This window comes from Gymnoscopelus braueri (assembly GCF_963280865.1).
Source record: "Gymnoscopelus braueri genome assembly, chromosome: 9".
Classification (NCBI taxonomy): domain Eukaryota; kingdom Metazoa; phylum Chordata; class Actinopteri; order Myctophiformes; family Myctophidae; genus Gymnoscopelus; species Gymnoscopelus braueri.
In genome coordinates, this window is record NC_137610.1 from 14,172,516 (window position 1) to 14,196,427 (window position 23,912).

Here is a 23,912-nt window from a genome sequence, read left to right on the forward strand (position 1 = left end):
TGTGTGTGTGTGTGTGTTAGCCTTGGATCAAGACTATAGATGTATTTTATCGATTTTCACATGTTTATATCTACTATATACGAAAGTAAAAGTCAGACTCGATTAAATACGATAGCTTTGATCAAGACTATATGTGTGTGTGTGTGTGTGTGTGTGTGTGTGTGTGTGTGTGTGTGTGTGTGTGTGTGTGTGTGTGCGTGTGTGTGTGTGTGTGTGTGTGTGTGTGTGTGTGTGTGTGTGTGCGAGTGTGCGTGCGTGTGTGTGTGCGTGCGTGCGTGCGCGCCTGTGTGTGTGTGTGTGTTTGTGCGTGTGCTTGTGCGTGTGCGCGCGCGCTGACCCTGCATTTCAACGAGACATTCGAAACGGCTAATGAGGAGAATGTGCCTGCAATTTTCTTTGCAGCGGAGATGGTGGATTACTTTAGATGAGAAAGTGGAACATGACGCTTACATAACAAACCGCCGTATGATGCTCTAGTGTAACGAGCTCTACACTGCACTGTCAGCCCCTATTCAAAGCTACCGTCAAGACAGGTCTCACATATCTGACTAGCAATGGTGGAAAAAGTACTATTTTTTTTTACTTGAAGTATCAATACTGCAATGTAGAAATACTCTGTTACAAGTAAAAAATTCAAATCAAGTAAAGAATTCAAAATTTAAAAGTACAAAAGTATTGGTATCAAAATGTAGGCTACTTAAAGTGCCAAAAGTAGAAAAGTAGACTACTCATTATGCAGAATATCCCATTTTCAGATGTATGAAAATCTTTTGAAAATAGCAATCTACAAGCTAGCTCACAATGCATCACGATGCGACACATTGTGAGCTTGTAGATCTGCTATTTTCAAATGGCCGAAATGTATATAGGGCTGAAGTGGGTAATGTTTTGTAATAATAATCAAAATCTACAAGATAACTATAGTAACTAAGTTTTCAAATAATTGCAGTGGAGTAAAATAATAATATTTGCCTCTGAGAATGTAGTGGAGTAGAAGTAAAAGTACTGAAAATTGGAAATACTCCAGTTAAAGTAAAAAATACCTCAAAATTATACTTAAGTTACTTTACACCACTGCTGTGTTGGGTAGGGAGTAGCATTCGCCTAATTTATACTCCGTAGTATGAAGGTTCATGTCGGCTTACCAGAAGAACAGATCTCACGCTAACAACACATGTTACCTTGTAGATCTGTTCTGTTTGGCATTACACCATCACGCAATGGAGTATATATGAATCTTTAGTCACGTGGCACACAAGTGTAATTAATCTATTTTCACAATTATATAGCTTTTAGTCTAGTTATTTTTAATCAAATATCTGGGTATAGCTTCGACCAAGCTATATTTATGAAGCCCCAGAAGCAGAACGATAGAGGATTCCCTTTTGTTTTGCAAAGTTACATTGATGTGGCATGCAATTGAACGTTTAAGTACATTGATTTGCAGCATGCAGGTGAGGTTGATGCATTTTATATTTTATTTAGGCTATCAGCCTATAGTAATCACAACTTTACATATACTTTATGCTAGAGCAGGTTAAGTCCATACAGCAACCCAACCATTCCCAGCTAGCACATGCTTGCTCATGGGGGGGATATTTCAATCATTTTCAAATGTTGAAAAAATTGCAGATATAAGCTCAAAACGTGTCACGATGCAAAATGTTGTGAGCTTGTAGATCTGCAATTTTTTGCTCTTCGTCATATGACTAAGTAGCAGCCTATATGTAGGGCTTAAGTTGTTTGTGGGAAGAAACTTCTTAGATCCTGTCTCTAAGTGGGCGGGCAACCATCTGCCTCTACCAGTTGGGTTGAGAGAGAGAGAGAGAGAGAGAGAGAGAGAGAGAGAGAGAGAGAGAGAGAGAGAGAGAGAGAGAGAGAGAGAGAGAGAGAGAGAGAGAGAGAGAGAGAGAGAGAGAGAGAGAGAGAGAGAGAGAGAGAGAGAGATGCACAACACCAATAATAACAATAGCAGTCCACAGACATAATCTATGGAAACCCTTCCATCCGCTTGCCAGGGGATCCGCACTTACACTCCATGGATGCCTGCGAGACAAGAAAGTATAACAACTCCAGGGAAGGAGTAACATCCATTGATGGGATGTGAATGCAAATGGTCCGATGGAGAGGGAGAGGAGCGGAACGAAATACTGTATGAAAGATAAGATTGAAAATGGGTGATGTGCTCCTTCAAAGTACATGATTGAAGTTACCTCCCAGATACCTTACCGTGGTGCTGGATGCCAGGGTAATGCCATCCACATTGAATAATGTGTTTTTTTTAGGTGTTTAGGGCCAAGCACAATAACTTTCAGTTTTGTCTGAGTTTAGCAGCAGATATTTGCAGGTCATCCAGGTTTATGTCTTTAACCCAATAAGACCTGAGGCCGATTCTACAAATGCCTTCTAAATCAGCAGTTTGCACACTTTTTTTTTCAAACGTGTTCAAAAATAGCAGATGTGCAAGCTGTGAGCTTGTATATCTGCTATTTTTGAATAGCCAACACGAAAATCTAAAATGACACAGATGCTTTCCTGGTTTAAATGGATTAAGACATCAATTATTTGAAGTTTAGTTAACTAATATAGCTAATTTAACTAAATGGGTATCATCTGCATAACATTGAAAATGTATGAGGTGTTACATAACAATATTACCAAAGGAAGCATTTATAAGGTGAATAAATAGTACTGGTCCAAGGACAGAACCTTGAGGAACTTTGTTCCCAACCTGTGCACACATGGAGGATTAACTGAAATCGATTGTAGTTAACCAGCTCAATGCAGTTCCTACAATGCCAATTAAATGTTCTAGTCTCTGTAATAGAATGTGATGGTCAATGGAGTCCAATGCACAAGAGTCTAACAAAAACAATTGCAGAGAGAAATCCTTTGTCTGATGCAATTAGGAAGGCATTTGTAACTTCAACCAGTGCTGTCCCTGTGCTATGATGTGCTCTGTCTAAATCACTTAATATCAAATAATTCTTTTTTTTAATAGAAAGTCACACAACTGCTTGGTGACGGCTTCTTCAAGGATCTTAGAGAGAAAGGGAAGGTTAGATATAGGTTGGCTGAAACACTTAAATCGAGAATAGGTTTTTAAGAGGCTTAATTACAGCCACGTTAAAGGAATGTGGCACATAACCATCAACCTGTCAAGAGTGACAGGTTGATGGTTTAGTTTGAAGACATTGTTGAGGTGCATTCAAGTTTTACCCAGACCAGTGTTAATTTTGTTGACTAAAACTAAGACTAAAGACAGGTTGATGGTTTAGAATGAAGACATTGTTGAGGTGCATTCAAGTTTTACCCAGACCAGTTAATTTTGTTGACTAAGACTATACTAAAAGACTAAGATTTTGATATTTAGACTAAACAATTTCAGATGACTAAAATAGGACTAAAACTAAATGGTGTGTTATTCAAAAGACTAAGACTAAATCGGAATTTGCTGTCAAAATTAACACTGACCCAGACAGCTTTTTTTTTTTTAATATATATATTTGGTTGGAAATTGTATTGCCTGCATGGTCCAGATATCAGATTATGTTATGTTCAGGCTGTGCTCATGCACTAGTGGGCAACTCCAATATCTATTTATTTTACGTTTAATTTCCAGGTAGTCACTTGAGATCAGTGATCTTATTTTTGAGCAAGACCTGGCCAAAATGGCTGCATTTAAAACATAAGACACAAACCGAGACAAGAACATATAGGTAAAGAGAAGTCTAGCACGCTTCAGCCAGTATAGGTAGAAGGGCTCGTCGGTGCTCAACAGGGCCAACTTGTAACAGAGAAAATAATAATACCTGGGCACTTCAGGAGAGACTACCCAAATAAAATATACTGTAGCGCTCGACTGGTCTGCACATGTTTTATTGTTTTGCAGTGGTGACTGACGTTTCGACTTTCGTCTTCCTCAGTCAAAACCGTTTTTTGAGTTCCTTTATACTCCCTTGTGGGGGGTATAGAGGGTAGGGCAGTTGCTGGAGACAGAAGAGAAGATCAAGTTAATGTGTATAAATATAACATCACATTATACAGTGAGGCATCAACATTCTCCCATCTCATTCTTTAGAATACCTGAAATCTGAGCTTTAAAATCAGATATGCATCGAGAGCCTGCAGTTTCAGATTTCTTTCTTTGAAGCCCATTCCAGGGTTTTGTTACAAGTCAAGGTTAAAGAGGTGGTGCCATGGTTTTGCACTTTTTCTGTTTTTCATGTGTCTATGAGGTTGATAGAACTTCATTAAGCCCCCTGGTGGTGTTTTTATGGTGTTTTATGTCTTTTCTGACTATTTAGAGTTTCTACCTGGAGGCTGAAACCTTGAGGGTCAAACGTGCCAATAGAAAAACAGCGCTTTAGTGACATAGTAAAAACATACCCTCCCCCTCATTATCATAACACAACAGGTGTGGGCATGAGGAGGAGGAGGGACTAGGACAGGTGGGTGGTGCTAAGGTGGTGGAGGAGGTGCTAAGGTGAGAACCAGGTATACTTAATGAACTGGAGGCGTGTCCACATAAAAACATAATTTTAACAATTTCTGTACACTTTTTTGAAAAAAATCTTCCTCCTAGTATAACCATAATACCTGATGATTATGTTTTAGGGGGGGGGGGGATCACTGAAAATCACGGCACCCCGTCTTTAAGTAAAAAATATGGGTCAGAGGTACTGCAATAAAATCAGCAGAAAGGTTTCAATAACAGAGATGCAGTTTATTCACCTGGGATCGGCTCTGCCAGATTTTTATTATTTTCTATTCTTGAGAGTAGAAGCAGCAACACTTTTAAAGCAACAAATAGCTCATGAATGCATATTTTCAAGACTTGAAAGCTACAAACTAGGACTTGGAAAAAAACGAACCAGATGAACTGATCTGTATGGTAGAATATGTTAATACAATATAACTAGCACATCTGCTGTGGTTGGTGGTGGTCTCCCTACATTGAAGAAGTTTGACCTATGTCTTTTGCACCAGAAAATGTTGCAAACTACACCCCCATCGTATTCATTGGCTACACTGTCCACCCTTTGGCTGTTTGCTGTAGGCACATCCATAAAGGTAGACGCCTCCTCCGACTCTGGGGCGTCTGTATCTGCAGGCGCCATTTTGGGGAAGGCAAACTGCCTATCAAGTGACAACTGGCCAATCACAGCGCGTCTTTTCCAGGACTTGGCAGAATTGTATAAAACAATCCAAAAATCTTTATACAACTAGATTCTGACAAGTCCCGGAAAAGACACGCTGTGATTGGCCAGTTAGTCACTTTGAGTGGCAGCGTGCCTTCCCGAATATGGCGCCGCGGATACAGGTCGCTCCAATGAACCGCAGCGGCCAATCTAGGTTTCTATATCTATGGGCACACCTAGAAAACTCACAGCAATGGGGATGAGGTTTGCGAAATCTTCTGCTGCAGAATACATACATGCGAGTATAGGACAAATTTGTCAATAAAGTGATTTGAAGCAGATGGTGCACCATATTGACAGTAGATGCGCACGCAGCCATCTTTATTGTAGTTTGGCAGTTACATCTCTCTGTCGGGAGAGGGAGATGACCAACATAAAACTTATGGATTGTAGCTTTAAATACATTTTCAGAGTAGCTTCCCCAAGACAGCTGACAAGACATGGTCGCTGCCCGTGTAATTCGGTTTCGCCGTTAATTACTGTACGAGATGTGAAAGCTCTCAGGAGAACTGTGAGCCTCTGATGTGCTGCTATGTTAGATAAAACACACACTCACGCACGCACAGCTGGGTCTTTCTCTCATTAGATGATGTAGTTACTGATACGCTACCCGTCTTTGCCTGGCAGGGGAGGTGTGTGTGTGTGTGTGCGTGTGCGTGTGCGTGTGCGTGTGCGCGTGCGCGCGTGTGTGTGCGCGCGTGTGTGTGCGTGCGTGCGTGCGTGTGCGCGCGTGCGTGTGCGTGCGTGCACATGCGTGCATGTGTTCTGTTCATGAGATAGATCCCAGCAGGAGTCCTGATTGGTCTCCCTGGGACTCCTCCCCCACCAAGGAGGAGAGGAGAACACATACAGTAGGAGGTGTAGAGAGAAGAAGAGGAGTGGAGGAAAGGATGGGTTAGAAAAATAAATGCCGATGTTAATCTTATAGCATGCATCGGTTGTATCGGTGTAGTGTGTTTGCAGGCAGGTGTGTGTGTGTGTGTGTGTGTGTGTGTGTGTGTGTGTGGGTGGGTGGGTGCGTGTGTGTGATGCATGTGCAGTGCACTATACCATTTTCTCCAGCACGTGCCTTATAACCTTGCCTGAAACCCGAGTCGAGCTGTGCATTCTACAGCAGTGCACAGGCACAGCCCGGGGTAACTATCTATTATTCCTTGACAAGAGTAAGTGATATATTCTAACAGTGAATCTGTTGCCATTCGAGTTAATGTGTTTTTGTGAGAAATCCCAATGAGAAATAGCATAAAGAATGGATAGCAGAGAATGGATGGATATAGAGCTCAGAGATCCACCAGTTGCTTCTTGAAAAGCCAGGTGAAGGCTGTTACCTATGATACCTCTTGCTAGAAAAGATTGCCATTTGCCTTCAGCAGGCTATTTCTCAGCCCTGCTGTATCAGTGGTCAGTGATTATTGGTGCATATGTGTGTGTGTGTGCGTTAAAAAGAGAGTGTATGCATAATATGTGTGTGAATATGTTTGCATACTTGTGTGCGCGCATTTTTTCATGCACATGCTTATGTGATATTGCGGTATGTTGATTTGTGCGCACGTGTGAGTGAATACATAGAGATGACAGGTTCGTACGTAGAGCAAAAGGAGGCGTTCATTGGCGTGAGTGTGTTTTGCACCGTAGGGTGTTGGTGGTGGTATTGTTGCACGTGGATGTGCCTATGGGGGCAGAGAGACGATCCCCCACCCCTCCCGTCTCTCTCTCTCTCTCTCTCTCTCTCTTTCCAGCTGAGTCTCGTATCTGCCCCACTTAGCCCATGGAGCGAACTGTAATCAGCCATTCTCAGGAGAGAGAAAAGCAGGGGGGGGTGTGGGGGGGAGATGCATTGCTTAGCCATCGTCTTTGATGCAGCCCTGGGTGGTGTCTAGGGGAAGGGGCTCGAGCCTGACGGAATGAACCATTATAAGGCGAAAAAGGGAGAGAGAGAGAGAGAGAGAGAGAGAGAGAGAGAGAGAGAGAGAGAGAGAGAGAGAAGAAAGAGGAGTGGAGGGGTATAGAGAGAGAGCATACAGGGAGAGCAGGAGAAAGGGAGAAGGAAAGAGCGCTATGGTAGAGTGAGAGGAGGGGGCTAGAACAGAGTCAAGAGAATGAGGGAGAAGAGAAATAGGGTCTCTGAGGCAGCTGACTGCCCCCCCCCCCCCCCGCTCCCCCCTGTCCGTTCACCTCATCTTAGTAGAGGGATGAAGACTATATGAGAGAGATCAGAGCCCATCATGGTAGAATATAACTCATCACACATAGACCCCTGCTGCGCTCGGATCAGATCCAGAGTCTGTAGAGGAAATTGCCAGAAATAACTTGAATGGAAGACATTGCATGGGGAAGTAGGAGGGGAGAGACCACCTTGTACCTCTTCGTCTCAGGTTTTCCCCATAAAGGAAGAGTAATAAAGGATTGGACTGTACCCACCCAACACACATAAATATAAATAAGTGCAGTTATTTACTAAATCCTGTTAGGGTCATAAGTTAGGAGTCGACTCAGTATTCATCATAATACACATTTATATTTACTAGAGGTTTGGGCCACATAGCGGCCCTCACACCTTCTACTTCCCACCACCGATCTGACCGATATGCCCATATATGGAGATCTCTGTATCTGTCATTCCTTGATCCCTGATGTCATCAATATATGCCCATATAAGGGCACGTGACGGGGTTATGTCTGAGTCATAGTGACGGGCCGCCGGCCGGCCTCTACATATAGGTTATGTCTGAGTCATAGTGACAGGGTTATGTCTGAGTCATAGTGGTCCGCTGGCCCACCGGCCGGCCCGCCCTAACATTAACCAATTTTAGTATAGGATTTGAACCACTTTAGCCCTATTTGAATAACAGTAGCTCACATTGTGAGCTTGAAGATGACACACTCACAATGTGTCGATGTGATGCATTGAATGTCTGGAAAATAAATGCCCAAAATAGAGACACCAGGTTGAAAGTGGTTGGTGTGCGTCATTGGCGTGAAAGTTGCATGCGTTGCGTTGTTTGACTCTCTGGTAGGGGGTAGAATTCTAAGTCCAATTGTACTTTGAGAGACAGCCCGGTTAGTTTTAGGTGTGTGGATAGGGAATCGAGGTCTTTAATGGCTAGGGTATTGCACATTTTGGTGGCAGCACAGTAGAATGAATTCTAATAGAAGTTTGCTTTTGACCAGATAGCTATCAATCTGCTCATACCTCTCTATAACCTTCAAGATGGAACAAAGGATGGAAACGGGGCGTTAGTGGCGGGGTCTAATTTGCTTCCTTTTTATACAGGAACTTTTGCAAGCTTAAATTCTTGTGGGACGTCACGTGACACTGATGGACAAACTCTCTCTCTCTCTCTCTCTCTCTCTCTCTGTCTGTCTTTCACTCACAAAAAACTAAAATAATCCCTGCAACTCACCCTCTCTATCTCCTCTCGTTACTCTCTACTGGGCGCTCTCTGGCGAAACAGCACGGCGTAAAAAATAATCTTTAAAAAAAAGGAGGGATGAAGTCAGTAAAAGGGAGAGAGAAGTAGGACAGCAGGGGGGCTTGTAGTGTTTAAATATTCACCTGCTGTCTTTGTAAGAGCTGTAAGAGGGAATGGCTGCTATCTGTATGTGTGACTCGTACGTGGATGGCCCCTGCTTTGTGCGTGCTGCGCGCGCGCACGTGTGTGTGTGTGTGTGTGTGTGTGTGTGTGTGTGTGTGTGTGTGTGTGTGTGTGTGTGTGTGTGTGTGTGTGTGTGTGTGTGTGTGTGTGTGTGTGTGAGAAACGATCTTGAAGTGTTTGAAGATCAATTCTTGTTGGCAAATGACTTTCATACAATATAAATTAGGCCTAATGCCTCTTGTCCCCATGTGACCAAACTGCTGAGCCAAACTGAGGAGTGATGAACCGGAATGACTGAATTGCAACCCCCCCCCCCCTCGCTTCAGGCTATTTTGTTTGATTTATCAACAAGGGAAGTCACAAATATCCATTATTTCACCAGGGAAAAAAGAGGAATTTATGCCAAAGATTAGAAATACTATCATGTATTTGTGTATCAATTTCTTTTTTCAATAAGTTTGCACCCCTGAAAAACATCTCATCAGTCATTGGAGTGTCCTAGCCCCATGGTACTGCAGTGGCACTCCTGTGGAAGTCAATAGACTACAAATTGATGGGGTGGATTTCAAAAGACGCGTGAATCGAATAGTTTAGGGAGCACTACATTTGAGAAATATAGACTTCTCAATTAGGCTTTTTATATTTAAAGGAGAGTAGGCATTCCACTCTCCTTTGGATTAAATTGTTTCTACAACACAGCACAGCGAGCGAGATGGCATATGAAAATGCAAAGCAAAGAAGGCTCTGGCAGGTTTCTGGGTGATGCAGGGGTAAAGTTCCTGCCCATTGCAGTGGGGTTCGATTACTCCAGTGGATCCAGCTTCGCCGGGCGCTCTTAGGAACACAATTGGCTGTGTTCGTGGGTAGGACGCTGGCAGCGTAGGGTGTTCTCTGTTAGAGTTATGGTTTGAGTTTGAGTTTGAGTTATGGTTACAATTAGTACAGATTTCAGGTTAGGGTCTGATTGTGTCAATCATGAATGCATTGCAGATTCCAGGCAATCTGTGAGTGTTCTATTTGGACAAAAAAAAATGCTGTGTGTGTGTGTGTGTGTGTGTGTGTGTGTGTGTGTGTGTGTGTGTGTGTGTGTGTGTGTGTGTGTGTGTGTGTGTGTGTGTGTGTGTGTGTGTGTGTGTGTGTGTGTGTGTGTGTGTGTGGTGTGTGTGTGTGTGTGGAGGGGGGGTGTGGAGGGGGGGTGTTGGTGGAGTCTTTACTACATTACCTCTGGGCACCATATAGGGTTGTTGTGTTGTTACATTTTTGGACTGTCAGCACTAGCCCTGCTGACTGTCTGTCACGGCTGGTCTGTGTCAGCCAGTGTCCTGAGGCCTGGATGGACGCCTCACTGGATCAGTGCCAAGAGATTCACCACTGCCTGACTGCCTGACATGCTTAGCTCAAGGACACCAAACCATTAAAGATATTTTATGAAGCTTAATGGCCTCTTGTTTTATGAGTGGGTCCAGGAGCCAGAGAGCATTTGGGGGAGCTACTCCCCTAAATAGGGGTGGAGAGAGAAGCTGTTTGGCTGTATTGGTAAATTATTCTGAACCAGCACATAGTTTCCTACTTTTAATTCTGATTCAGCTGCTTAACTGTGGGCTGGAGACATGCAGTATGTGTGTGTACATGCACAATGCATTGACAATCTATGCAATAAACTATAAATTAAGCTTTAGACGTGAGTCCTGCTAGCCTGCGTGCGTCCCTGAGTGTGTGTGTGTACAGCCGCACGCACGCACGCACGCACGCACGCACGCACGCACGCACGCACGCACGCACGCACGCACGCACGCACGCACGCACGCACGCACGCACGCACGCACACACGCACGCACGCACGCACATACCCTGCACCATCAGCATTGTCCTGTGACCTATATTTGCATAAGGCATTTGTCCTGCAAGGATCCGCACCTTGTCAATAAATATCAGAGAATTAATGAAAACAAGAGAGGAGTGGAGAGCTTGCTAATTAGAATTTTAATAGATTCAAATAATAAGACTTTATTTAGTTTCCTACCACACAGGATCTTCCTCAGGTCTGTATCTTATTTGTTTTTGCAGCAGGAGGGAAACATACACAAGGCATCACAACCGGTGACAACATGCTTTCCTTTGTCCCTCTCTCTCCTCTTCCCTGACCGAATGTCCTTTCTCCGTCCCACTATCCTTCTACAGGAGTCAGACGGTACTGCATCAGTTCTGTTGTCCCGCCCCAGAGAACCCAGAGACTGACCCCACTGGCTCCTCCAGGTAAGACTGACAAAACATCCAATCAGAAACACTGTCACTGACCACTAGGTCTACCCTGAGAGAGCGAAGGAGAGGAAGAGGAAGAGGGAGAGAGTGTGTGTGTGTGTGTGTATGTGTGTGTGTGTGTGTGTGTGTGTGTGTGTGTGTGTGTGTGTGTGTGTGTGTGTGTGTGTGTGTGTGTGTGTGTGCGTGTGTGTGTGTGTGCGTGCGTGCGTGCGTGCGTGCGTGCGTGCGTGCGTGCGTGCGTGCGTGCGTGCGTGCGTGCGTGCGTGCGTGCGTGCGTGCGTGCGTGCGTGCGTGCGTGCGTGCGTGCGTGCGTGCGTGCGTGCGTGCGTGCGTGCGTGCGTGCGTGCATGTGTACAACCTCATTGAGAAGACCTCTAAATGTCCACACAGTGAGATGCTCCACCTCCTTGTGTGTGCGTGTGCGTGTGCGTGTGCGTGTGCGTGTGCGTGTGCGTGTGCGTGTGCGTGTGCGTGTGCGTGTGCGTGTGCGTGTGCGTGTGTGTGTATTAAGCCTGCACTTATTTTGCATTGCATGTGAGTAAGTGCTCACCGACAAAGCAAAACAAAAACCTACTATATAGCTATAGCCTGAGGGAGGCTGGGATTAGAGTCACATGCACATTATGCATATACCATGGGGCAAGCGAGCAGTAGAAAGGGAGAGAGATGGATAGAATGAGAGGGAGAGGGAGAGAGCGGGGATGGGGTGGGGGGTGGTAGATGACGTCTTGGCTATGACTTACCATACCTAAGCATTAGAGCTTTAATTAGGCCCCTTTTGATGAGTGCTTGTGTATGTCTATGTAAGCAGTCGTCATTGTATTTGCTCATGCTTGCGTGTGTTTCGAAGGTGGGGGGTTCGGTTGCGGGTCGGACGGGGTGGTTATTTGCAATACAAGAGGTTTCACTCATGATAATTTCAATGAATCAGTTATTGAGATGGAAAAATCTAAGTCCTACTCATTCAGCATTGAGGGTAATTTGTTGGCCAATTGTGTGTCATACGTCTCCCTGAGCATTTATTCCCTGTGTATTTAATTATTTTTCTGCTAATCTTTGTCCCAGCTTCTTGCAATTTGCAGAACTCTCTCATCATTTACACAACATAAACAATACGACATTTGTGCGAAATGGACATTTCTATGAATCATTTCAATAATTAAAACCCTACAAATGGTTTATATACAAAATTACCGCAGGAACAGCAGCAATGAACAAGACTGTAATACAAGCTACATTTCATTGAAATATACATACTTTATATTATTATTAGCTTTTCTTTAAGCAAAACATTTATGGAAATACTGCAGTATGTGATTATTCAATGTTTCGTTAATTCTGGTAATGTCTGTATCTATCATGTTTGTCTATTTATGATACAGTAAAGCAGAAATATTAAGGACATCTCTTCAAAGGAAAATAAAAGCACAAACATGTTTACTGTTGTGACCAATTGATTTATTCACCCTTTCATTTCTGTCAGGCCAGGGCATTCCATCCACATCCTTCTCTGGTCATGCATCTAGGGAAAAAATGCTGAGAGTGCTTGATCTATCCATCCTGGCTGGCTTGATTCAATGTCTATATCGCCACAGGCCTACTTCATGTCCGCTACATCCGCTACATCCTCTAACTAACTCACTGTTTCCCAAACAGTGGGTTTATTCGGGTCGCGGACCAATTTTTATGGGTCGCAAGTAAATATCCCCTTTTTTCCGTTTCCTAAATTAAAAGAAAAAATTATATATATTTCAAAAGATTAAAAAAAAAGTTACAACTTTTCATCAATTAAAAACAATTCCAACATTGTGCTCCGACCACCAGTCGTATACACAGACATAATCCACAACTCGCGACAGCGAGGCAGAGGCATGCGTTTACTGTTTAGCAATGGCTAAAGGTTGACCTGGATATCACTCTGCTGCTGACGAAGCTTTCACCAAAACGGATAGGCTAATTCAGCAACATCTTGAAGTAACAAATATTAGAAAATTGTTTTGGGTGATTTGGACATACTTACTTGGTTTAACGTTGTACTGTATTTCCTCCCACAAAGAGTACTCCCTACACTGGTAATTTTTATGGGTCACAAGTAAATATGTCCTTTTTTCCGTTTCCTACATTTAAAAGTATATTTTCATGAATTAAAAACAATTCCAACATTTTTCAATAGCATTCTATAAATAATTTAAAAAAAGTTTAAGAAGTAGTGAAAATAGCAGATCTCCGCACCGCGTTTTGAGCTTGCAGATCTGCTATTTTCACTAGTTTGGGTCCTGGGCAAACGTCTAATTTCTCTTTTGGGTCTTGAGCTAAAAAGTTTGGGAACCAATGCTCTACACCAGTGGTTCTCAAATTGGGGTCCAGGGACCCTCAGGGCTCCTTGAGAGGGTTCCAAATGGACCCTTACACGTCTTTAACTCTGAGAGTGTACAAATGAAACCAAATGGACCCTTACGGCTCCATTTAATTCTCCTTAACGGAAGGGCTTTAGGTGCTGAAGCACAGGGCACCAACCTGGGGGGGGGGGGGGCACCAAATGTCAGGGAGAAAGTCAAAGAAGACTGAACTATCGCCCAAAAGCGGCGAAATTTAGAAGCGGCGGGTGCTGAAAAAGCGCTAAGCGTCAATTTTACGCGCCGCACCCCCCCCTACAATAACTTTGACTTGATTACACTAAATAAATCTCAATAGTTTGTGTCATTTGCGTCATTATAATTGTCTCTCAAATCAAACATCTTATTACTGTAACAATCCATCATAGAGCAGAGTAGGAGAGAAAACAGCGCTCTGTGTGCTGAGGCATGAGTCAGAGCGCAAATAACAATCACTTCGACAAACAAAACTCAAAACAACAGACATCCACATATACACAAAACAAATGAATGAGTAGGGGGAGTCAACAGATAATTACAATAGCTACAATGAGATAATCACTTCACTTTCAAATGAAACATTGCAAGATATGACTGGAAAGTATTGCTTGTGCAACTACATTTGTAACAAATCTGCATAGCTTAACCATGTCATGTTATATGCTACTTCAGTACACTTTAACAGCAAGCATTACTGGGACCACTACAGATAATTGCAGATGAACATTTCATATCCAGGAATTTACATCTATACTGTCACTGAGTAACTAATCTCTCAAGACATATTCAGAATTACATTTTTATTTGCAGATGGGTTCCCAGATTGCTGAGTGACTATGCCTCTGACAAATTGCCCATAATTTCACACATTGCCTATACAAGGACAGGTCTAGCCATGTATTGGTGTTTGATCCGGTCTTGTTTCCCTTAACTGATGCTTTCTAATAACTTGTGTTTCCATCTGTCTCTTGGACGGATTCCATCTTGCTCTACCCTGTTATGTGCTATGCTCTAGTCTACTCACTCTGTCTCAGTGAATGATGTTATTCAACTGACTTACTACAGTCCTACTACTCTTTTGTTTGATTTTTGTTTTCTTTCTTTCTGATCCTTCCCAGACAACTCTAGTTACCTTACTTATATCATCATCTGTCTATTGAATATTTAGCTGTGCACTTTGTCCAAAATGTAGTTATAGTTCACCCATTTGTACACCTAGTCCTGTTTGTTAGTCGCTGGAGGTGATGTGAAAAAAGACCCACTGCTAAATCTATCTGTCTAATGCATCTCAGTCTGCTCTTCACCTGACATGTCATGAGAGCTGCTACTCTCTCATGACATGAGGTGCCTCCCCCTCCATGTGATAGAGAGCGAGAGAGAGAATGAGAGAGAGAGAGAGAGAGAGAGAGAGAGAGAGAGAGAGAGAGAGAGAGAGAGAGAGAGAGAGAGAGAGAGAGAGAGAGAGAGAGAGAGAAAAAAAGAGAAAACTAGAAAAAGTGCTCCTCGGAGCACAAGTCTCCGCCAGGTCAGGTAGGTTATTATGGCCTCCTGGTGGCGCTATAATAGGCCAATGTGAAAAGGGTGCCATTTATTCCTAGGCTGTGCACGGCAATCGGACACTGCATGCATGATTTGAGGCATTTTGTTCTAAAAATGTGTTTTGCTAATTTTGACCTGCTGGTGGCGCTATAACATGCCAATGTTAAAAGGGTGGCATTTGTTCCTCAACGTAGTGCAAATGTGCATTCAAAGTTTCACCACAATCGGACGCTGCGTTCATGATTTGCGGCATTTTGTTCAAAACGGGCCACTCCTGCAAACATTACATGTCAATGTTAGCCAATCAGGATGGAATATGAAAAATCAAACAGATCCGTCTTGATCACATGACTATAGAGATCATGTGTACCTATTTGCGTGAAATTTGGATCAAATCTGAAGGCTTAATATCAAAAAATGTGTTTTACATAAGTCTGCCTCCTGGTGGCGCTATAAAAGGCAAATGTGAAAAATGCAGGGCAAAGGTTTTTCCTTGGCCTCTAGAGAGTGTGCATACAAAGTTTTACACTGATATATAGTTATAGGTAAAAACACGAATCGGCCTGTTACAGCGCCACCATGAGGCTGATTTGAACATTTTCAAATGGCATTTCTTCCTCTGCCTAATGGGAATGTGTGAGCAAAATTTCACGGAAATTGCATGCTGTGTTCATGATTTGAGGCATTTTGTTCGAAACGGAGTACTCCTGCAAACTTTGAAAGCCAATTTTTGCCAATCAGGATGGAATATGAAAAATCTGAAATTAGCCGTTTTTTTAATGACTATAGAGATACTGTGTACCGATTTGGGGGATTTTTGGCCAAAATCTGTAGGAGTACTGTCCAAAAATGTGTTTTGCAAAAAGCGGCCTCCTGGTGGCGCTATAACAGGCCCATGTGAAAAATTTGGGGCAGAGGGACTGCTCTGGCATCCAGGGAGTGTGTGTGCACAGTTTCTCTGCGATCAAGCCAACGGTGCCAGAGATTAGCTGTACACAAAATGACAGAATGACGGACGGACGGACGGACAGGGGCGAAAACATACTCTCTCGCCATGCCTTTCGGCCTGGCGGAGACAATGAGGGAGAATGAGGGAGAGTGAGGGATCGAGAAAATTCAATTCCATCTCAGAGAGAGATAATGTGTGTGAGAGCAAGAATGTGTGCAAGAGAGACAGAGAGAGCGAGAGAGAGAGAGAGAGACACACACACACACACACACACACACACACACACACACACACACACACACACACACACACACACACACACACACACACGGCCCTCACACCTACGTCGCACCGCAAATCCGACCGATATGTCTGAGTCATAGTGTCGGGGGCTTTGTCAGAGTACCCGTTGTACCCGTCTGTCTGTGTCCATTTTGTGCCCATATAAGGAGATATCTGTCGGAGGCACGGTGGCGCAGTCGGTAGCGCTGTCGCCTCACAGCTAGAAGGTCCTGGGTTCGATTCCCGCCGGGGACGCTGTGGGCGCTGGTGGCGTGTCTTCTCCTCCGCGTCATCAGCGCCCATACCCTAGGTGGGGTTGGCAAAAGGGCCTACTCTGTGTGGAGTTTGCATGTTCTCCCCGTGTCTCCAAGGGTAGATAATACCCTCACAAAAACATGTAGTAATCCTGGTCACTATACCGCCTCCCCATGACAGCCGGGGCGCCTGATGGAGGGGAAGGGAACTGGTTGGAATAACGTGTTCCTTCCACGCGCTACGTCCAACAAGGGAAACTCCCCCCTGTCGGGTGACAAGAAGGTCAGTTGGCTCTCATGCCTGAAGGAAGCATGAGCTCGGCCCTGGCCTCCCTACTGTGGGGGACTGGTGTAATGCTGGTGTAGGGCTGGTGTAGCGCCCAGGATCACTTAGGAAATTGGCACCGGGTGAAAAAAATGGGTTACAAAAATCGCGGGATAAAAAATTTAGAGAAAAAAAAAAAAAAAATAAAAAAAAATAAAAAAATAAGGAGATATCTGTATCTGTCTGTCTACCTGTGTCCCTTTTATCCATATATGGAGATCCTTGATGTCATAGTATATGCCCATACCCTGTATATTGGCATGCCCATATATGGGCATATTCAGATATGTCTGAGTTATAGTGACATGCCTATATATGGGTGTATCGGGTTTGTTTATGGTTATGTCTGAGTCATAGTGACTTCACGTCATCATGACTGACGTGGTCGTGGTCGGGTTTGTTTATGGTTGTCTGAATTAGAGTGACGCGGCCGTGGTCCGCCACCGCCGGCCCTCCCAGTAGCAAATTACTTGATATATTTATATATTATATATATTTATAATCTAAAACCTATAGAATAATCTCTAAGAAATGTGTGTGTCCGTGTGTCCTCTTGCTGTACAGTAGGGTCTCTATGGGTCCCTGAGTGAGTTGACAGATGTTCATTTCTCTCATGTTATGACATCATGGGTGCAGGCAGACACAATCTGCTTGTTTACCGTTTGTGTGTCTGTTGGTGTGTGTGTGCATGCTTGCGCACATGCGTGTGTATGTGTTCATGCGTGTGTGTGTGTGTGTGTGTGTGTGTATGTATGTGTGTGTGTGTGTGTGTTTACTAACCATGTCATTAAGGCATCTTTGCAGTGTGGTCCTGATGCATTAATATCTCCCCTCTGCATTTAAATCCCCTAATGTATTCTAATGTACTCTAATGTATTCTGATGCAGTGTCGGGGCATGGCAGTGTTTTAATAGACTTTTTGATAGCAACTGCCTCCAGCACACACACACACACACACACACACACACACACACACACACACACACACACACACACACACACACACACACACACACACACACACACACACACACACACACACACTCTTTCCTCTCTTTTCCTCGGTCACTGTTTTTCTTTCTTTCTACACACATACAAACCTGTACACACTTTCCCCTTGTCATTTCTTCCTGTTGTTTTCCCCTCACACACACACACACACACATGCACACACTTGTTCCCCCCCCCACATTCTCTCATTCTTATACTCTCTCTTTTCCACTGTCACGTACTTGTCTTTCTTTCTACCACACACACACATACAAACCTGTACACACTTTCATTTCTTCTTCTTGTCCCCCCCCCCACCCCCCGCGCGCACGCGCGGGGGGTGCACACACACACACACACACACACACACACACACACACACACACACACACACACACACACACACAGACACACACACACGCAGCGCAAATGTCTCTTTAATGTTTGATAAGCCGGGCTTGGCTCAGTCACCAGAGAGGACATGTTGTAGGTAGGTAGGCACCACACGCTACTGACGCTAGCATTACTGACAAATAATACTGACATTTCCTATTTGTCACGGGAAATGTGATTTGAGGCTATGTTTATCAAAAGAAACAAACACAATATAGGAAGAGTAAACACATTACCCAACTCACAACACGTAATTTTACAGAATAAATGTTATAATATTCACAATCAATACACAGAAAGAGTAAACAATACGACATACAAGACACTGAATGAGAAAAGGAACAATGACTCTGCTAAGGAGAGACAACGGTCTAGGGCCTCTACAGTTGCACTGAAGTAGAACTCTGAGCACTATTATGACTCTGGTAAAAGAATCACAGCAGAGGAGCTTCTGTTCAGTGTCTTTACTCACAGGATATGTGGGCAGGCTACAAAACACAACTTATGACACATCTTTTGATAATCAACACAATAACAAACAAACATGCGTGTGCGTCTTCTTTATAAAGCAAAATACTGTCCAAACCAATTCAGGCACAGCACAGTCATCACAAACAGTTCACCATAAAGCATTATTATAGCCCATCAAACACTGTACATGTTCAGTCAAAGAAATACACAGTATATAACAGGACATGACTGCATGGAAACACTACATTTCAATGACTGCACGTTTAACCAACATAAAATAATGACAGAAACAGGAAACATAACTGAGATTCAATTATGGTACAATAATTAACCATACTACAATAAATACAAAATAAAAACACTTTTTCTGTCACGACCAGGAGAGGGAAAAACACTACAGCTCCTCATGACAAACAGGACAAAACTCATTGAGTGAAGCAGCAAGCTGAATATAATACCTAATCAAGGCTGTATTAATCAAGGGGCATCCAATCAGAACTGATGGGTTAACAAGGACTTTCCTACAATTATATACTACTAATTCATTGAAAGGAAAACATAGCATCAGGTGTAAAAAGGATTATATTTGAAGTGAATGCATTTATCATGTTGACATAATGAATTATATTTAAAGTGAATGCTTTTATCATGGTGACATAATAGGCTGAAAACCTGCACTAGAGCCAAGACTGTGATACAATGGCCAAGTAAACAGAACAGAACCCCCAATACATCTTACTCAGAGGAACAGAAGAACAAAAACATCTGTTGTTGAGAAAGCATAGAGTTAAAAGAGGAGAGAACATAATAGAACAGGTTAACCTTAGAAACACTACTTTGGGTCAGACCAATTAGCTCTAATACTTCAGGTGGATTACAAAGCCAATTCCATTTATTTTCCTGTGAACCCTGCCACCCCACGTCACTCCTATTCTATTCACCTCAAAACAACCTCTGCTACACACATCTCTCTAGCCCTCAAACGTCAAACTCTGTTGGCACTTTATATACCTGTCCCTGATTGTTTCCAGGTACCCCCCAAGCTCACAATGTGTCCCATCGCAACGCTTGTAGATCAGCTATTTTCAAAAGCTTTGGAAAAATCTTTAAAAAGTGTGATAAATGTGAAACATTTTGAATATTTTTAACAACACAAATCTTCTCGTCCTTTCAGATGGGGCTCCGCGGCCAAATACATATCAATTTGGGGGTCGTTAACATGAAAATGTCGAGGACCACTGAGAACCAATGTTGTACACACATGAAGGTTCAAGGTCACAAACTAACTAACGTCAGTACATTCTTGTCTTCATGGCAGCGGTCAGATGCTCAGCCTGGAAGGCGGCTCTTCCTCCGGCGGACAGGAAGTGGAGGGGACAGGGGGCGGGATGAAGAGAGAGGGACCCAGCGAATATGAAATCACTCTGGAGAATAAGAACAAACAGGTACCTCTGTCTCAAATGCAACATTGCCTCTTTTAGAGTGGTGTGTGTGTGTGTGTGTGTGTGTGTGTGTGTGTGTGTGTTTGTGTGTTTGTTTGTGTGTGTGTGTGTGTGTGTGTGTGTGTGTGTGTGTGTGTGTGTGTGTGTGTGTGTGTGTGTGTGTGTGTGTGTGTGTGTGTGTGTGTGTGTGTGTGTGTGTGTGTGTGTGTGTGTGCGCGTGCGTGCGTGCGTGCGTGCGTGCGTGCGTGCGTGCGTGCATATGCGTCCACTTGGGCTCATAAGCGCATACAGGCATGGCTGCAAGAGGCGGGATCGATGAGTTGTGTGAAGTTCGGTGTGTTTCGTGTTTGTCTAAGGTTTTGTCATTGAAGGCTGTGTGGTGATATGTGTTTTTACCCAGAGTTCCATTCATATCTATTTATGTCCCTATTGACACTCACACAAAAAAATCCCACGAACACCAGCGATGCCATCGCCACGGCGACAGGAACACGAAAGATGCTAGGTTGTCATGGTAACAGCTAATAACCGCTCTTGTCTTGGCAGCTCAAGGTATCTTTATTTCTCATAGCAAACCACTGAAGGGGCCACTATTTCTGCTGCCTCTGTTACGGTGCTGCCGCAATATCATGTGGGTGTGTGGATGTGAGTGCAGTGCACATATGCATTTGTGTGCAAATGCATACACAAAGTGTGGGTGTGTGTGTGTGTGTGTGTGTGTGTGTGTGTGTGTGTGTGTGTGTGTGTGTGTGTGTGTGTGTGTGTGTGTGTGTGTGTGTGTGTGTGTGTGTGTGTGTGTGTGTGTGTAAACAAACACTGTCTGTGTGAGACCAAGTGTTTGTATGGTTGTGTGAATATGTGATTGTGTGTATTGTATGTGTGTGTGCAAATGCATTTTTGTACACTGCATATGTGTTGTGTGTGAGTGTGTACTTGCAATAAGGCACATGTGTGGCTGTCCTTTTTCTCTCCTCCTCGTCCTCAATGCCCCCCCCCCCCGCCCCCCATCTCTCCGTCTCTCTGGGTCTTGCCTATGTTAGCTGAGACGTGAGCTGAAAATATGATGCAGGAGAAAGCCTTGAAGGTGCTGTGATTTAGGACTGAGCCGCAGGGCAGAAATTGGCCCATGAGGGTGTTTACTCTTCTTCTCATTTTCTGAGATCACCTGTGTCAGAGCCCATCTGTCCTCCTCTCTGTGGCCCTTCATCCAGGATTAGATTGCCAGATGATGATTGATAGTGTTTACGCCGGGTCTAATTCCGAGGAGTATTTTAAAGGCAGAAGATGCAAGAAAGGTATCGCCTTGCGAGGCAGTCCGATACCGCTCATCAAATCTTTCAAGGACATTGCGTGACCGATGTGAATTTAGCCGCCGCTTATTGCGGTGTCACACCCTTGACGACACGTTTGATAGTGACACTAACTAACACCCCCTCTCTCTCTCACTCCGCAGATAGAGGAGCTGGAGCAGAATTACGGAGGCCATCTGATCGCGAGGCGCGCGGCCCGCCGCATTCAGACGGCCTTCCGTCAGTACCAGCTCAGTAAGAACTTTCAGAAGATCCGCAACTCGCTGTCAGAGAGCAAACTGCCACGGCGCATCTCCCTGCGCCGCCCCGGTCCCGGTGGCCGAGGCCAGAACGCCACCCAGCGACACAGCTACACCCTGTTGGAGCCCGGAGGAGGACCAATACCGATACCCCCCCAGCGCCCTAAAACCCCTCCTCCTCCCCCCTCCCGTACCACCTCTCTGCCCGCCTCCCCTGCTCCTGTCCGGGCGGCTCCTCCGGCGACAGACCAAGCCCCAAATGTAGCCCCTGCAACCACACTCACACAGCTGGAGGACTGCTTCTCAGAGCAGGCAAGTGCTGCAGTGCCTTCAATACAGTACGTCACGCATTGTTCTCACTTGATACCAGAGCTCTCTTATACCGTGTGGCCATTCTGCAGCAGCTATTTTGTGTAAATCCTTGTATGAATAATAATAACAATTATTATTATTATAATACATGTATTTCTATTTAGCACCTTTTCAAGTCTGAGTTTCCGAGTACCAAGTAATTGACACAAGCACATAAGAAAAGCCACTATAATGTCAATAGAAGAGCATTAATGACATGATATGAGGAATAAAATGTTATGTTATATCATCTAAACAGTGTAGCAAGATACTAGATTGCAAAGCCACTGAAATGAAACAAAAGGTATGAAAACTAAAAAGTAAGCAAGGGGAGAAGATAAAATAAATTAATAAGTGACTGTTCCAGTAACACGGCCACTGCCAGCTGGCACTGGCTATAAGTTTCTTTCAAGGCTAGTACTGGATGTACTGTAGCTGTAGGTCTGGCCCGAATACTGGTTGGACTCAACCAAAGTATAAGACTTGATCACTTAGCCAGTTTCAAAAGTATTTCAAAACTAGCCTTCCTTTATCTCCACACGTGGCTTTCCATCACAGTTCAGCTACTGTATCATCTATCGCCGCGGACCATGTTTTGACTTGTATCCTGTCCTCACGGTCACGTTTTTCAGCTGCACTCCCTGGCACAGTCCATCGACGACGCTCTGCGTGGCTGGAGCATGGCGGGAGAAGGGGGAGAGGGCACGGGGATGCTGATAGACCCCGGCGCGTTCCGGGCGGCCGCCGAGAGCGCCTGCATGCCCCGCAGCGCCAGCTCCCTCCTCATGGCCTTCCGGGACGTCACGGTTCACATCGACAGCAACAGCTCCTACACCATCTCCTCCGCCACCGCCACCACCACCACCGTGGGCGGGGGAGGAGAGGCGGGCAGTCGGAAAGCCTCCATGAGCGGTGGAGGAACGGAGGCGGAGTTCCCCGCACCTCCCCCCAGTGAGGAGCTGGAGATGGGGGGCTCCAGGAGGGCCTCGGCGGTGCCCACTCTGGGGGGAGGCGTAGGGGGAGGGGGGTTGGAGGGGGAGAGTGGCTCGGAGCGACTGAGCTCCACCTCCACGACCACTTCGGTCCAGTCCAACCAGCAGCCCACCCAGACCTACACCCAGTACCAGCAGTACCAGTACACCCAGCCCCAGCAGGTTCCCGGGGGCCCCAGCGCGGAGGCCCTCCAGGCCCTGGTCCTCTCTCTGCCCAGAGACCGCTGCCAGGACCCGACATCGTGTCGCTCGCCGACCCTCTCCACAGACACACACCGCAAGCGTCTCTACCGCATTGGACTAAACCTCTTCAATGTGTGAGTGTCCCTACCAGAATCATCATCAGGATGAGAATCACAGTCAGGATCAAGATCAGGAAAACGATCAGGATCAGGGTCAGAATTAAGCCTAAGCATACTACACCCGAACAGACAAAGTTCGGTTCAGCTGGCTACAGACTACAATATGACATCATTCAGAGGATCGGGTGGGTGGGATTTGGGGTGTTCTGTGCCTCTGAGAGTATAACACATTGTATCAGAAAAACAAATACATTTAGAAAAAAATGGTATATAGAGGAAATTAAACAAAACAAAAATAAATATCAACCAATGTGAACACACAACCACAATAACAAAAGTCTTCAACCTGGGTCTCAGTTCAAGTCCCAGCCAACCATTAGTGTAGTAGTGTAGAGGAGCTGTCCATTCAGCACCACCCTGTTCTGTCATCATCAGTGTCCACTGTCCATGATAAAGAATAGCCTAGAAATGACAGATGGGAGAGATGGGAGCGGGAGATAAAAAAGGCCATGAACAATGTGACGTAGTCTCTCTGTATCTATAAATAGAGCCCACGGTTGACCTGCACTTCTTAGTTAATACCAATTAAAGTAAATTAACTCATGTGCATCAATGACATTGTGTCCTTTTCCAAGGTCC

General features: G+C 44.6%; 1 protein-coding gene across 1 annotated transcript in view; it reads left to right on the forward strand.

Annotated features, from left to right (window-relative positions):
• Positions 1-23,912, forward strand: part of iqsec3b (IQ motif and Sec7 domain ArfGEF 3b) — a gene marked incomplete at both ends in the record, with an annotated part of 44,310 nt that overhangs the window by 866 nt on the left and 19,532 nt on the right. The window contains 4 exons of the mRNA XM_080438037.1: positions 10,979-11,053; positions 19,956-20,082; positions 21,533-21,940; positions 22,612-23,288. Coding sequence (XP_080294163.1) covers positions 10,979-11,053; positions 19,956-20,082; positions 21,533-21,940; positions 22,612-23,288 — 1,287 coding nt within the window. The remainder of the gene's footprint in view (positions 1-10,978; positions 11,054-19,955; positions 20,083-21,532; positions 21,941-22,611; positions 23,289-23,912) is intronic.